The sequence below is a fragment of the Microplitis mediator genome, chromosome 10 (assembly GCF_029852145.1).
Source record: "Microplitis mediator isolate UGA2020A chromosome 10, iyMicMedi2.1, whole genome shotgun sequence".
Classification (NCBI taxonomy): Eukaryota; Metazoa; Arthropoda; class Insecta; order Hymenoptera; family Braconidae; genus Microplitis; species Microplitis mediator.
This window is the reverse complement of record NC_079978.1, coordinates 18,393,776-18,410,814: the sequence shown is the minus strand read 5'-3', so window position 1 is coordinate 18,410,814 and position 17,039 is coordinate 18,393,776. Positions and strand designations below refer to the sequence as shown.

The 17,039-nt window shown below is 30.2% G+C and overlaps 1 protein-coding gene and 1 long non-coding RNA gene across 2 annotated transcripts in view; one reads left to right on the top strand and one right to left on the bottom strand.

Annotated features, from left to right (window-relative positions):
* Nucleotides 1-17,039, bottom strand: part of LOC130675428 (neuroligin-4, X-linked-like) — a 263,594-nt gene that overhangs the window by 61,131 nt on the left and 185,424 nt on the right. The window contains exons 4-6 of the mRNA XM_057481119.1: nt 14,416-14,710; nt 8,639-8,791; nt 7,335-7,535 (exon numbers count right to left, since the gene is read on the bottom strand). Of these exons, the coding sequence (XP_057337102.1) occupies nt 7,335-7,535; nt 8,639-8,791; nt 14,416-14,710 (649 nt within the window). The remainder of the gene's footprint in view (nt 1-7,334; nt 7,536-8,638; nt 8,792-14,415; nt 14,711-17,039) is intronic.
* LOC130675430 (uncharacterized) lies at nt 228-5,254 on the top strand. Its single transcript, XR_008991284.1, has 3 exons — nt 228-279; nt 2,584-2,693; nt 4,682-5,254. It is a non-coding gene; the product is annotated as an uncharacterized LOC130675430 (long non-coding RNA).

Below are 17,039 nucleotides of genomic sequence, written 5' to 3'. Positions count from 1 at the left end.
AGTAGTGTGTGTGTAAAAATTGCCTAGCCATTAACTTGGACGATAAGAAACGGAAACGCAACAGCAATACTTCAAGATATAAGTTTGAATTTTGACGGCTATAATTGCCTTAAAAGTTAACTTCTTACGTTCGATCCTTATGCAACACAGATAATGCGACGGAAACAATTATATTCCCGGTTGAGGGAATTCACGTTATCAATTTCGTGAATAGAATAAATACCCGTTTTTCACCTATCGAAATATAGAATCTTCACAAGACACAACGAGACGCTATTGGTAAGAAATTATAACTATTGCTTTTACATTTTAATTTAAAGTAATTCAAGGAACAGATATCGAGTATCGTTGGATCGTAGAATTATTTTAAAAATATGTTACTATACGAAATAATAATGAATTTTACTAAACTTATTCATATCTACATGCAAATATATAATAAATTTTCTGGTATTTGGGTAATTTCAAAATTCACACCTCAAACGGTCATGTAATATTTTGAATAATTGATTTATTTTTTGAATTATCGAACCCCGTATTTCATCCATGAAAAGAAAACTTCATAAAATTTTATGAGAATTTATTTTGTTTTATAAAATTTTAGGAAATTATATCAAATAACTTAATATTTTGATATACGAAATATATGACATTCTATAGAATTATACCAAATCCCATTAAGTTTCATGAAATTCTTTAAATATTCTATTCTCTCTAAACATGAATAAGTGAAATAAGTGAACATTCACTAATTTTGAGTGCCAATCGAACCACTTTCTGACATTAGTGGATCGGTTTACACTTGGAATTAGTGAATATTCACTTATTTTCACTAATTCATGTTTAGAGAGTTAGTATTTATAGAAACTCATAAGTTTGAATCCAGTATTGAAGACAATGATTTTAGGAAAATCTTTAGAGACTCATCAAATTTCATGAAGTTTTATAAAATTAAATGTGGTTTTGCAAAATTTCAAGAAGTTTTGTAAAATTTTATAAAACCCATAAAATTGTATGAAATTTTGTAAAATTTGTCTATTATATGCTGCATGCTTTATCTAAATAATTATCAGATTTTTCGAAATTACATAACATCTTATAAAATTTATTATGGAAGTTTGAAACTTCATATCTCGAAAAATTTAGGGGAGACCGGGGCAAGACGGTCCACCTGGGGCAAGAAGGCCCACCTCAAAAATTAACCAAAAATTTTTTTTTCTTGTTTTCTTTTGATTATCACAAATTTAAAATATTTACTCATTTTTAGCCCGATACGTGAAACTTGGGGCAAAATGAACCACTCAAAAATTCTAAAAGGAAATGTATTTCATAGTATTATAAACTAGTCATGATTAATTTAATAGAAATATCATTTTTTGGTTAATTATATGGATTTGGATTAAAATAGAGCATTTGAAAAAGTTAAAAAAACCAATAATCAATTTTCTACAGAAGTGAAAAAATGACTCGTATTATATCAAAAAAGGTTATTTCGAGTAATATTAAAGTAAATACAGTTGTTAAAGAGAAAAATATAAACATTTGTTACGCGGGAAATTTTTTTACAATTAAAAAAAAAAAAATTTTTTTTTCATTTTTTTTTCGGAGGGGGCCGTCTTGCCCCAAAAAAAAAAATTTTTTTTCAGGAACTTCACCAAAATTTTGGTGAATTGAGTTCAAGTTGGACAAGAGTAAATCGACTTGATGGTTAAAAGCCACAAATAATAATAACCGGCTTAGGTGGGCCGTCTTGCCCCGGTCCCCCCTATTGTTAATTCATACGCGGCTATCTACGCGGCTCGGTGCAGTGGACAGCAGCAATGAGTTAACCCATTGAGACGACTTAGGCGGCAGTCGACGCGTTTCATTAAGTTTCAGATCTGATTAGAGTTCGAAATCAATCGATCGAGTCGTTTCTGATAAATTTAAAGAAAACTATAAAAATTTAGGTAATTCTTAATTTTTTTAATTTTTAATTACCAATATCTTTCGAAATAATGATCCGATTTTGAGATTAATGGTAACATTTGACGCAGTTTACTAACCACTGACGTTCAAAAAAAAACTTTCAATAAGCTCAGCAATTTGAATTTTATTAGAAAAAAAAAAAACACTTTTTCGCAATTCTTTCGACACAGTTTCTCTTGAACGAATGAACCGATTTTGATGGTTGAGGTAGCATTCGACGCGGCTTATAAAGTTTCAGAGCTGATTCTATTTTGGAATCAAACCATCGAGTTGATTACAGGTTATCGTAAAAAAAAGTTTTTGAAACAATTTTATTTTTGAAACGTCGCTTTAAAAAGGCGAATTAGTTTATCCGTTCAAAAGTTATCGAATATTAACATCCATCCATACGTTTGTACATACATACACTCGTACATAATTTTGAAATTAGTCAAAATAGCTTCCTAGAACCTCAAAACGTCAAGATCTCTCAGAAATTCGATTTTCGAAAATCGGACCGAAACCAATAAATAATTCCTTTTTTTTTCAAATTTTAAATTTTATTAGCGGGAAGTTAGAATAAAAAAGCGATTGTGTTGCACACTTTTCTTAACTTTACAATACTTTTCTTTCCAGGCAACAAAATGTTTATGATGAAAATGATTACATTAATAACTATTTTCTTATTGATTGGTCTCAATGCTAGTGTAGACGCTGCTGATTGTCCCGGCGCTGAAACTTGTTGGGTAAGTAATTAGCATAACATATTGAAAAAAGTTAAACGTAAAAAAATAATAATTCTTCAAAACTATTCTTCTACACTGTAAAAAATCCGGAGTGAATTCGGATTGAAATTAAATCCGAATTCACTCCGCATTCACTCCGCTACTCGGAGTTCCGGAGTTTAAAAAAAAATCACTCCGCATGCGGAGTGAATTGGGAGCTTTTTTTTTAGCGGAGTGATTGCGGAGTTCCGCGGATTTTATTTCACTCCCAATTTACTCTGGTCCGGAGTTTTAAGGTAGTTCCAGCATGAAACCACTTTACGACAGATTCGGCTGAAATTTTTTTCACAGGTTTAGAATAGCTTTATTTATGAATTCCTAAAATTTCATAATTTTTGACCATTTAGATCGCGAGATATTTAAAGACAAAGTTCGCGATTTTGAGGGTCATGTCCCATTTAAAGCATGTAAAATGTCCGGTCTCTCCAACTATTTTTTATTATATTAAAAAATTCTCTCGACAGAATTGGAAAAAAAAGTAGGAGAGTGTTGAAAAATGTTTTTAGAATAAGTTAAAACAATAAAAGTAGAACCTCACCATTTTGTTATCGAGATATAATAATTAAAAAAAATAATTTTCGATTCATTTCCAACCTGCTTACTTTACCAATAATAGTGATCTGGCAACGCTGTCCGCAACGCTCTCTGATATAGCGTAGAATAAAAAGCGGGAAATTCCAATTTTTCACGGTTTTAGTAAAATTTAGCTGCGTGACTAAAATATTTAAATCAGTATTTAAATTAGTTATAAATAAAGAAACGATTAAATAAATAAATAAATATAACACTTTTTTTCTTTTAAACTTATATATTTTATAAAAAAATTAACATAAAGTAAAAACATAAATTTTTAATGACGGTATAAATATTTAAATAAAAATTTAACACAAGTAACATAACGTTAAAATAAACTTTGGGTAATTTATGAATAAATGACTTATTTCACTCAATGTTTGGTTTTAAAAAATTAATAAGTTTGTTAATTATTCTCTTATTTTTGGTTACTCTAGGTTTTCCATTCTAATTTACTTGACATTAACTCAACAATGTCATTTCCTCCAAGATTATTGAACGTAGTTGTAAGTAACTCGTACGTTATTTTTGCAATTGCCACCTTTGTGCCGTAATTGCTTGAGCATTTTTTAAATTAAATAATATTATTAGAAAGCGCAATACTATTTGAATATACTGAGACCGTAAACAAAAATATATAAACACTCAAAGCAACGTTGCCAGATCACTGAAACTAGCAATATGTAATTGTATGTGTGAATGTCTGTGTGCCGAGGCTTCTAAATTTTTGTCTATAGTAAATACCCTGACTATACTATACCACGCTGGAACTACCTTAATACTCAAATAAATTTATATTAAACTGCTATACAATGGCTGTGTGTGTGCGAGTGTGTGTTTGGGTATGTGCAGGTGTTTGTGTGCGTGTGTGCGAATGTGTGCTTGTGTGTGTTCGGATGTGTGCAAATATCTGCGTGTGTGTCTGGATGTGTGCAAATATCTGCGTGTGTGTCTGGATGTGTGCAAATGTGTGCATGTGTGCAAGTGCGCGTGTGTGTCTAAATACGTGTGTGCGTATGTGTGTGCGTATCAGCTGATCAATTATGTAATACGCGAGTTTTTACTTCGATTTTATTGAGTGAATTTATTTATTATTAATAATATTTACAAAACTCCGCTCCGGAGTGAATTTTACTCCGGAGGGATTAAATTAATAAAAAATTATCTACTCCGCGAAAACTCCCCTGCGGAGTGAATTTCACTCCGAGGGGAGTGAATAATTAAAAATTCATTCACTCCGCATTCACTCCAGATTTAATCCGCATTCACTCCGCGAATTTTTTACAGTGTATCACAGAATTTTTACTTAAATTAGATCAGAAAAATTATAAACTTCTTTAGTATCTACAAAAGTACTTTGACTTTTTTTTTTATAGTGTCACCCCTCGCAGGGTACCGAGTGCAATCCAGGCTTAGAATGTGATCTTGGACGTTATTTCCAAGGAAATTGCATACCTATACAGCCAGATGATATTCTGGCAATTGCAACATATGGAGGATAATTATGATCCGCCAAGAAACAGATTTTATTCGTCAAAAAATGCGCTAATTATGCATAAATCGTACACGAAAAGAAATTTTCTTTGAAAATTACCGTTAAATTCACTGGAATCGTGGGACATAATGCGGCGCTTCTATTTATTACCATTTTTGAAATAAAAATTACGAAAAAATTTATTTATTTTGTAGTAGACTTCACAAAATTTACCGAAAACCGAATAAAATTTACAGTAGACTACGGTAAAATTTGTTGAAAAAAAGTTAAAAATTATCTCACTTACTGACAAATGATTAGGTCGTGCCATTCGTCCCACGATTACAGTGAATTTGACGGTAATTTTTAAAGATAATTTCTTTCCGTGTAGTGAAAATTTTTTAAATTATAATTATTACCATGTATATTAGCTGCACATTCAAATAAACTATTATCGTTCAATTTAAGTCAACAATTGATGTTGTTATTAATATATTGATATCTATTGATCTCTTATTCCATAAAATTTAATGGCAAGGTAATCACTCTATTCTTAATGTCGTTATTTGTAAATAGGACAATTCGTAGATAACTCTCTTCTTAAAAACTTATACCCTAGTAGAAATAATCAAGTTTTCACTCGATATAAACCAGTAACTGGCCAGTAATATCGAGTAAAAACTCGAAATCGCGCCACCTACAACTAAGTCATAAACATTGGTCTCACCGACACTGTACCTTTACTAGTGTGTGTGTCTGTTTATTTTTTTCTGTCAATCTGTACGAGTCGTTGTTTTAAAAAATATTAAAAAACAGTGTGAATTAATTAAGATTTGTGTATGTTAACGTGGAATAGTAGTTTATCTATCGAGTGCGGTCGTGTTTAAGACGCGAGTGTGAAGATTGGTGCCCGAGCCGAAGGCGAGGGTACCAACACACGAGCGTCTTAGACTCGATTGTACTAGATAAATACATTAGTTTTTGTGACAGATATTTGAAATTTACTACATTTAGTGCCTATAAATGGCAGGTTATAAATCCGCGTTTATTTATTTGGTAAGATTGTTTTGAGAATTTGTTGAAAATTAGAGAGAAGTCGGTAAGTGGACGAATTAAAATGATAATAAATTTTGTCACAAGATGGCTCGTTAAGTTACTTCGATATTTTTTGGTCGTTTGCTATCGCACATGTAACCAAAAAATATGTTTTGATCCGATGATGACGTCACTATTAGAACGATTAGGTATCTTTTTTACCAGCTGTATCTTATCTAATATTTTTAGCTGCCGGCTATAGGCGCTAAATGTTGTAGATTTCAAGTGTCTGTCACAAAAATATTTTTTTAACCAGGGTGAAGAGCATCAAATTTCCTTTAAAAAATGTGCCTAAGTCGATTTAGTTTATCTCGATGATTTAAGAGTTATGAGACAAAAACCCGCTCATTAAAAAAAAAAAAATTGCGATAATACACCTCTTAATTTCAATATTAAGGGTTCAAATTTTCACAATAATTTTTTTTTGTCATCCCAAATAATATTTTCACAGTATCATTAAAAAAAAAATCGGTCTATAAGTTGGGCCAGCCCCAAATATTCCCGCTGTTTTCGAGCTCGTTGAGCTCGAACATATTATTGTGAATACATTTTCGAGCTCTTCGAGCTCGCAAATACTTTTGTATGCCATTATTTTGTAAAAAACCATTTTTTAGCATTTCTTTCTCCCACGATATCTCGCGAACGAATTAATCGATTTTGATGCTTGAGGCGGCAATCGGCGTGTTTTATCAAGTTCTAAAGCTGATCAAATTTTGAAATCGATTTATTGAGTCGTTTTTGAAAAATTTCAAAAAAACCCAAAAAAAAAATTTTTTTTGAATTCTTTCGTCAACGGTTTCTCTTGAATGAATGAACCGATTTTGATGGTTGAGGTGGCATTCGACGCGGCTTATAGAGTTTTAGAGCTGATTAGATTTTGGAATCAATCCATCGAGCAAATTAAAAGTTATCCAAATAAAACATTTTCGAAAAAATTTTATTTTTGAAATATCTCTGAACGCACCCTACCGATTAAGTTCAAATTTTTACGACTTCAAGATATTAACAAGCCGCGTCGAATGACACCTCAAAGATCAAAATCGGTTCATCCGTTCAAAAGATACAGGTATTTACATACGTACGTACGTACATACATACATACACTCGGATATCATCTTGAAATTAGTCAGAATAGCTTCCTAAGACCTCAAAACGTCGACATCTGATGAAAACTCGATTTTCGTAAATCGGACCGAAACCAATAACTTCCCGAATTTTTGAAAATTTACAATTTTCTTAGCGGGAAGTTAAAAAATAGTCGGTTTTTTTGCGCCACCCTAACATACATCTATAAATTTTTTAACGAGTAGTATTTTTGAACCCTACTCAACTAATTTTGATAGGTTATGACAAAATTTCTTTAAAAATCAACCATGAGAACAAATACAACAGCTAGATTTTAGAAAAATCTACTTGATAAAATAGAATATATTTATTAAAGTGTTGATTTTCAACAATACCTTTGGAAAATGGTGCAAGAAGAACAAGATTAACAAGAGCCGCTCCAGTGTCATGTCCCATTAACGTCACACGTGTTGGATCACCTCCAAATGCTCCAATGTTCTCTCTCACCCATTGAAGACCTCTGACAATGTCCTTCAATGCTAAATTGCCGTTCAATTTACCATTTGCATCGGGTGTTACTCGGGTCCTCAGGAAACCTTAAAAATAATTATTTTTTTAAAAGTTTTAATTGCATTCATTTCATCTTTAATTCTTAACTAAATATGACGAAATCAATGAAAATTATAAATATTTTAATAAATTGTGAAAAAAATTTCATAAAAATTTTTCGAGCAATGTGGGGCATAAATCGATGCTCGCGTTCATTTCCGGTACAATTTTATTTTCAACTCAAGTCAATAGAAGCTCGTTCTTGGGTTTAAAATTTCCTGTTTTTTGACGTCTTCTTTTTAAATAGAAGTGGGAATTTTTTTTTTACAGAAGTAAATTTTTGATTGAAAAATTTTATAAAATACACGGAAAAAAAATTCTACCAAAATTTACGATGTTAACATCGTAATCTCGACGGACTAGACTTTTATTAACGTCAATTTTTAAATGTTTTATTTCAAAATTTATTATGTGGGTTATATTTTTTACTATTTAACATCGTAATTTTAACAAAGACTTTTAGGAATAAAAATTACTGCAAAAATTACAATTTAACATCGTAAAAAAAAATAAATAAAAATTACACTTTAAAAACTATATTTATTCGTACATTTAATATTTCTATTTACTTTTTAATAAAATAAACATTACAGTGCTGCCTCTGTTATAATACGATGGAAGCTATAAAAAGTACGATGTTACATCGTACTTTTTAAATAGTAACTGGGTCCTCCGCAAGTCGTTTATATAGATCTTAAAAATAACTTATAGTGTAGGCCCTTCAGTAACCGAGTGGTCCTAGGCGTCGGACACTTCGCACTCGAAAGGACTCGGGTTCGAATCCAACTGCCGAACGATTATTATCATAATCTTTTATTTAAAATTTCTCTTCAAATTTTACGATGTTACATCGTAATTTATATTAAAGAACTTAAGACTTCGTATTGTTTGTCTGAAGTATTATTTCTTAAATGAAATTTCCAACCCTACATCGTAAAAATTACGATGTGAAAAGTCTAGTCCACCAATACAATAATGAATAGGACAAATTACGATGTTAGCATTGTAAATTTAACTAGAATTTTTTTTCCGTGTAGTATCGGTATTTTGAAACATAATTCAATACGAATTATATTGAAATAAAGCTTACCTAAAATTCCAAGTCGATAATTGAGTGTAACGACTATAACATGACCTGCACTTGCAAGCACTGAACCGTCGTACATTTTACCCGAACCCCATTCAAAACTTTCACCGTGAATGTAAACAATAACGGCATACGGTGCTTCCAATCCTCTTGATCCTAAACAAATATTGGATATAAATTTATTACTTTATTTGGACAAAATATAAATGTCTTACGTATACTATAAATCATATCGATAATCCATAGGCTGAAAAAAAAATATTTATGTAAATATAAAAATAAGATACGATGTATGTTTAATTTAAGAGAAAAAAAGGTTATGGCTGCTTGACTTAGATTTTTTTTATTCTTTAAACTTCACGTAAGTGGATGAGGTTAGAGTCTTACAGAGAAGCAATTTTATACCGCTTCGGAACTTTCCTCGTTATTTATAGAGATTCTCCCGAGAGAGTTCCGGAACAAGTCAACTCGACGACCGCCTTCGGTTAATTAATCGTGGCCCTGTGACTTCTAGGCGCTAGAATTTGCTACTAGCTTCTTTAATATTTAACAGTTCCTTTACCGTACGTAATTATGTTTGATAACTACATTCATAATTAATAAACTTGTTTAAAAAAATATTTTTTTATTATTTATTTGAATAAGCTTGGGAACAATTAACATTTTTATTTTAAATATTTATCTTATTTACCGGGTCAAAAAATTAGATCTGTTTCAAAATAAATGATAAATTTAAACATTTTTTATTTAGAGTCACGTGGGGCAAGCGTGCGCCACAAAACAAACATAATCAATTCTGGAACTTTTAATATTTTTTATAAATATCTTCCATAAATGAAAATATTACAAGTCCATGATTTAATCTAATTTTGTTTGCCCATAACGCAATTGTGTCTTAAGGGGCATAGCAACTGTGAAATTTAAAAAAAAAAAAATTTTTTTTTTTTTATTAAATCAAAGTTTATAAGTTCAAAAATATGTATCTACAGTTTTATATGAAAATTCCGAATATTTTTCAAGTTATAGGGGAGGGTGGGGCAGAGCGGCCCCCCTAAGCCAATTATTATTTTTTGTGGCTTTCAACCATAAGATCACTTTACCTTTGTCCTATTTCGAACAAATTTATGGAAATTTTGCCAAAATTATGAAAAAAAAATTTTTTTTTGTGGGGCAGAGCGGCCCCCCTCCAAAAAGTGATAAAAAAAATTTTTTTAAATTATAATAATTTTTTTTTAATTTGACGATAAAAATATGAAAAAATCACTTTTTCAAAATTTTGGGCTTGTCCATTTTGCCCTAAATGTCATGCGTAGGGGTAAAAATGCGCAAACATATCGGATTTATAGCAATTAGTCGAGAAAAAAAAATTTTTTTTTTTGATCAAAATTTTAGGGGGGCCGCTCTGCTCCACCCTCCCCTAGTCATTTTTTCGACAGCCCATCAACTGACCGTTGCATCGACTAAAAACTTTAAACGTGTTTTTCTTGAAACTGCTTTTTTTGAAGTGGTGGCATCTGTAATTTTCATAAATATGAACCGATTCGTAACTTTTTTTTTTTTTTTGTATTCGTCTATTCTCTCTAAACATGAATTATTGACAATTTCATTAATTGCATTAGTGAAGCAGTATTCACTTGACAATCAGTGTATTTAAATAACAAATTAGTGAATTCTCACTAATGAATTTAGATTTATAATTTTCAATAGAAAATTAATGATTTTCACTAATGATCAAGCGATATTTTCATAATTTCCACAAGTGAAGCTGTCATGCACTTTTTAATTTGTGAATTTCACTAATTCACTAGTACTTTTAACTAGCAAATAATTAAATATTTTATTATATATAAATATAATTAATAATTATGGTGCTATTTTTAAAAATTTTAATAAAAAACTTTCAAAATAAAAAAAAAATAGAAGTACAGAACAATATTTATATGAAGAGTACGTCAATCATAACATCACGGATTGTTTATTTCTTCATCAGTTATTGTTTGGTATCATAACGAATATACTATTTACTCTCACGCGATCACATGCGTAGGTCAGCGCAGTGGATAGCGTCAAAGACTTTTAATAGGAAGGATGCAGGTTCGAGCCCAGCAGTCACCGGGATTTTTTCATCGATCAAAATCATGTATACTTCCTCTAAGTAATGATTCTAATTCATTGATCACATTTCGGATCTAATTACAAGTGTCTTATATTTTTTTTCGCAATATAATATTTTTTTTCACTGATGAAATCAGTGGATTCCCATATTCACTTATCAAATCAGTGAATTTTAATATTCACTTATCAAATCAGTGAATTTTAATATTCACATATTCATTTATTGAATAGTCACTAATTCTGAGTGGTACGATTGTGACATTGACAAAAAGTGAATATTCACTTAGAATTAGTGAAAAATCACTAATTCATGTTTAGAGAGTTCAGTAGCTAAAGTTGCACGTAGGGGATTTTGAAAATTTTGATTTTTAAGATTTTGTAGGGCTGTTTGAATCCAAAAAAATGAGGAAAAAAAACGAAAACATTTTTAATATGTCGCCATTTTTTTTCAAATCCAAATTTTCAAAATCCCCTACGTGGAACAATAACCACATGCGTACAGATTACAACGCCGCCTGGTTTTTTTGTTTCTGATAATCCGTTTGTGAGTTAGAGATGACACCGTGGTGGGGGAAATTTTTTTGGTGCTCCACAAAAATGCTTATAACTTTGTAACAACATAATATTTTTTAATAAAAATTTAGGAGAATTATCTTCAATGTATACTTTATAAAACAAAAAAAAACCGATTCCCAAATTCCTTTATTATTCCAGTCAAAAAAATTCCCAAAAATCACCAATTTTTTCGATCCTCACAGTGGCTATCCCCCTTAAAACAACAGATCAAAAACAGCTTAAAATTTTTCTGAAAGATAAAAAACAGATCGACTATAGTTCAAATACAGACCAATTAGTACAAATTCAGTCCAGATAGACTAAAATCAGATCTTTTTTGACCCGGGTACTTTGTCGCATTATTTTAAAACAGTTTTTCCCCATTTTCTTAGCTATAATAATTACGAGTTCTCATTACAATAATCAGGAAATTTACTGTGGCAAGTCGATGGCGGGTGATATAAATTACTAAGGATTAAAAGTACTAGGATTTTAAATTTCACGCCTCTGCAAAAATTACATTGTAGTGATTTATCACTTTTTAAGTGAAATTACCATCATATAATTTATAAATTTATTTCAACAAATAATTAGTTAACACTGCGATGAGGTTGGCTCTTATTAAAGTCCCCGAAGACAATAATTACCATTAAATTCTCAGCGTGGTATTTAAAAAAAAAAAACTTTCTGCCTTTTTTTTTCATAAATACATAATTAGTAAAAAATTCAGTTGAGGATAAAAAGACCCCGGAGTCTCTTTAACTAAAAAATCTTATTCTTTATTTTTGGACTTTTTTCCATGAGTTTTATTATTGCACTCATTATAATTTAAAAGAGTTCCTTGTTAATAGAGTGAAAGATGAATATTTCTTAACTTTTTTTTGGTAGATCATAAGATAGGGTATAAAGCACTCAGCTGAATAATTCGTGTCTAAGAGCAGAATCAAGTGGAAAATTTATTATTTAATCGAGCTTTGTGAAGCTTGAGCTCACTAGCTTTATCCGGTTATAGCATTTCTCGTACCACTGAGGTGGCAACGGAGATTGTCTTTATAGCGGGAGGATGAGAATCAGACTAGCTGCTGAGACAATCTCACTTCTACAGTGAAAGACAATATTCCTCCTCTCGATTGCTGTTGAGAAATCCGGGTGAATATTTGCACTCGATTACGTTTTGATACTTCACATATACTCAAGCTATGAATATATATGTATATTAGATTGTGTCAAAAAAATCGGTTATTTTTTTTTTTCAAAAGTTATACGAAAACTATTGTTCGCGATGACCAAAAAAAAATACTATTGAAGCTTGAGCTCAATATTAATATTAACAACCACCTCATCGCAATTTCCGACTCCCCATTTAAATATAACACACGGAACGAAAATTATGGAAACGGTTCCCATAATTCTATAAAATTTTTTCCTATACCAACATAGGAATTATAACCATAAATTATGGAAGCAATTTCTATAATTATAGGAATGGTTCCTATAATTATATGAATGGTTCTTATAATTTATAAAAATTGTTCCTACAATATTATAGGAATCATTCCCATAATATATAGGAATGAACCCTATATTTTATAGGAATCATTCCCATAAATTATAGGAACCATTCCCATAAATTATGGGAACCATTCCCATAACATTATAGGAATGGTTCCTATAATGCTATTGGAATAGTTCCTATACCATTATGGGAATAGTTGCTATATTATTGTAGGAACCATTCCTATAATATTATAGGAATGGTTCCCATACTATCATAGAAAAATTAATTTAAAGAAAAGTGTGGTAATCACTTCTACAATAGACAGAAATATTATTAAATATAAATACAAAAATTCAAACAGAAAAAAAATTCGTATTTGGCAAAAACATAAAAATTTTTTACAAAATTTTTTTTTTTAACAAATTTAGCGTCGAAGAAGTTTCATTTGAATCTTTCAATATCATGAGGGAAATTTCTACAGTATTTTGCAAAAAAAAATAATTATGATATTATGGGAATGGTTCCCATATAATTTTGGGAATGGTTCCCATATAATTAAGGGAATGGTTTCTATAATTATATGAGAATGGTTCCTATATAATTATGGGAATAGTTCCCATAACATTATGGGAATAGTTCCCATAACATTATGGGAATAGTTCCCATAATTATATGGAGTGGTTCCCATGTAACTATATGGGAATGGTTTCCATATAATTATGGGAATGGTTCCTTTATAATCATGGGAATGGTTCCTATATAATTATGGGGATAGTTCCCATAACATTATGGGAATGGTTCCCATATAATTATATGGGAATGGTTCCTACAATTATATGGGAATGGTTCCTATAATTATATGGGAATGGTTCCCATGTAAGTATGGGAATGGTTTCCATATAATTATATGGGAATGGTTCCTATAATTATATGGGAATAGTTCCCATAATTATATGGGAATGGCTCCCATGTAACTATATGGGAATGGTTCCCATGTATTTATGGGAATGGTTCCCATATAATTATGGGAATGGTTCCTTTATAATCATGGAAATGGTTTCCATATTGGTATAGGATCTATTCCCATATTTTTCTATTGGGGCCCAGCTGGGACTGCCCAATAAGGGCCCAATAGGACTTACCTAAAAATTCCTAGTAGGGTACATGCTTATCAAATGCAACACTTGGTAAACTAATTACTCCACGGCACTAAATCTATTATTATGGACATGTTTAAGAAAAGATATATTTTTTGATAATTTGTAGAAAGTGATAATTATATAACGTTGTATATAAAATCAATCGCTCGACATTGAAAATTTTATTCATCATATTGAATGTTTTTTTACTTTTTCACTATAAACTTGAATGTTCCAAACATCGAATGTTGAAACTGAGACGTTAAATTATTATAATTTCATTCTTTTATCTACCAAACAGTAATTTCTATTACTTGTAACATGATTTATTTTTATGTAAACTTTAAATTTCAATAGTTGAAATGATATTAAATTGTGACCACATTCTAGATTTTTATTTATCAATTATTGTAATTCATTTTTTTGCGTGTATATAAATATTTTTTACAGTAAATTATTAAATGAATTCTTACCACTGCCGGGAATATATAAATTTAAAGTCAGACAATCTTCGCTCTGATTTCCAAGATGAGATACCATTTTTCTTAGCGGTTCGTAGCGTCCCCCTGGCATCATGCTGAGAGCAATCGTGTAATTGGCAACATTTGGTGGTTTCTGAGGGCAAACTGGTCCGAATGTGTCGGCAAGTTTTACGCCAGACCAAGGAATTGGCGGGGATGGAGCTCGCAGTCGTAAGTCTCCAATCGGCGGAGCAGCGTAAGGAATACCTCGAAATACTTCCACTGGATCCAATCGCCCGTTTAATTCCTTAAATGTGAAATTGATTCATCTATTTATATATTTATTCAACCAATCAATTTGTGTATATAATCAAATGGTCGTATTCCAGTAAATTTAGAGCTTACGGTAAATAATTTTTTTTTTCTCAATCTTGAGATTGGAGATTAATAGCAAATAAATTCTTTATAAATAGAAAATTTATCGTCAAGATGCTAAAGTACGAAATAAATTAATTGAAAAAATAAATTTAAAAAAAAACTTGGTCGTAAGCTTCAGTTCATACTTTTAGTTAGTGAACGTCCTCAAGTTTCGGGTTTATCTCAGTGTATAAAATTAATTAATATAAATTCCGGGCATATAACAGCTTGTCTGTATTATGAAATTGTAATTAATTCTATTTCTATAAAAAAATAAATAAGTTCCTTCTTCAACAATAGTCTAGTTATAAAGCACCCGCCTGAATATTAAAAAATCAATCTTTCAATCACATCTCAGAGTTTTTTTCTCTGTAATTCAGTTTTGGCTTCTACTCATGTTTCCGCTTAAAATTTTAAAGCTTTCGTCATTGTTAGAAAAAATGTTATCATTTAATTCAGTTTGAAAGCTATCATTTGGGTGTCAATAAATTTGATAACAATAACATTTTACAAAAAAAAAGATGTTTTTATATACATTGTTAGCTCAAAGTACAATTTTGCAATTAACTTGCAGTTTTTCAGTGCCTGTTTTGCCAGTCGAAACAAGCCAATTTGTGACCAATGCAATATAGCGGACAGAAACTGATTAGTTTCTTCCCTGGGAAGAAACTCATTAGTTTCTGCCAGTTAATCTAATTCCTGATTTCGTTTTATTCCCGTCAGAATCGCATTTATCAATTGAAAACATCTAAAAGTTAATGTGCTTCTACACGGTAAGAAATATTTTGCGGATATCACTATGCCAGTATAGGCGTAAACGCCATACTGTATGGTATCGAAGATTTTTATAGGTTGTAAAATTGTATGCCTAGATGATTCGACTATTGCGGAAATAGTTACATTGGCAATAGTTCCCGTATGAATAAGCCATACATGAGCTTCAGTGTAATTCAAAATATATGATAAATTATATGGAACTATAAGAAGTCATATATGGAGCCATATACAAAATTTTGCCGAAATATTATATGATTTTATAATTTGCAACATATATATCGGTAATATATTTTTTTTACATGCTAACTTATAAATATTGCTTATAATATTTTATACTGTACTTTAAGTTATATGATAAAATATATAATTTAAATATATGACTGACATATAATATTTATACATGTAAATATATAATTATATAAATATATGTTCAAATATATTTGTATAAATGTATGTAAATATATATTTATATAGATATATGTTTATATATATTTGCACAAATATAAAACTAGAGATTTTAAGCTATAAAACGTTTTTTTTTAAATCTCGATACGATTATTTTTCATGAAGTTACAGTCCTGCAAAAATCACTAAAAAATTTCTAAAATTTTTTTGTTCCTTTAATTTTTGGTATAAGGGTATTTTTTAAATTATTTATGTATAATAACATCGAAATTATTATAATATTGAAATTATAAGTTTATATATAAAACGAGAATATAATTTGAGATGTAATGTCATATGTATACAATTACATATATTATAAATTATATGGATTATAATAATATTGAAATTATAAATTAATTTATAAGATGAAACATATATTTTACGTTATAAATTAATATGTAAAGCGGACATATAATTTTTGATACAATATCACATGTATATAATCACATATATTATAAATGATATGGATTATTATATAATATTAAACGTATAAATCATTATATATGATAAATCATATATTAATCAATATTAATAATTTTGCCGCCATATATGTTCAGTTATTTACCATATATTTTTTTATATATTATTGACAGTATATGGTTTTTTCATACGGGTTGTCGCGGACAGTGCAATGTCAGTATGGCCGTCGAGCCCATACTGCGTTGCCGTATCCACAATGCCTCTGGCCAATTAGCCTAGTCTAACGGCATCTACATAGTTGTGGTGGTAATACGATAGAATACATTGATTGACACGCCAAAAATTATGGCAGGAAAAACTAGTAGCATCGTACCCCCGGCATTTGTTCCACGAAAAACGTTCCGATCTTCTGGTACATAAATCTAATCAGTTCTAAATATTGGTGAGCCCTTTCGATTGGTGCCAAGTAAAAATTTTAATTCTCTAATAAGCCATTGTTTTTTTTTTGATAAATTACTCAAACTTGCCTGTTTAGAAAGCAACAATTTTTGCCGCGCTATCGGTCAGGAATTAGC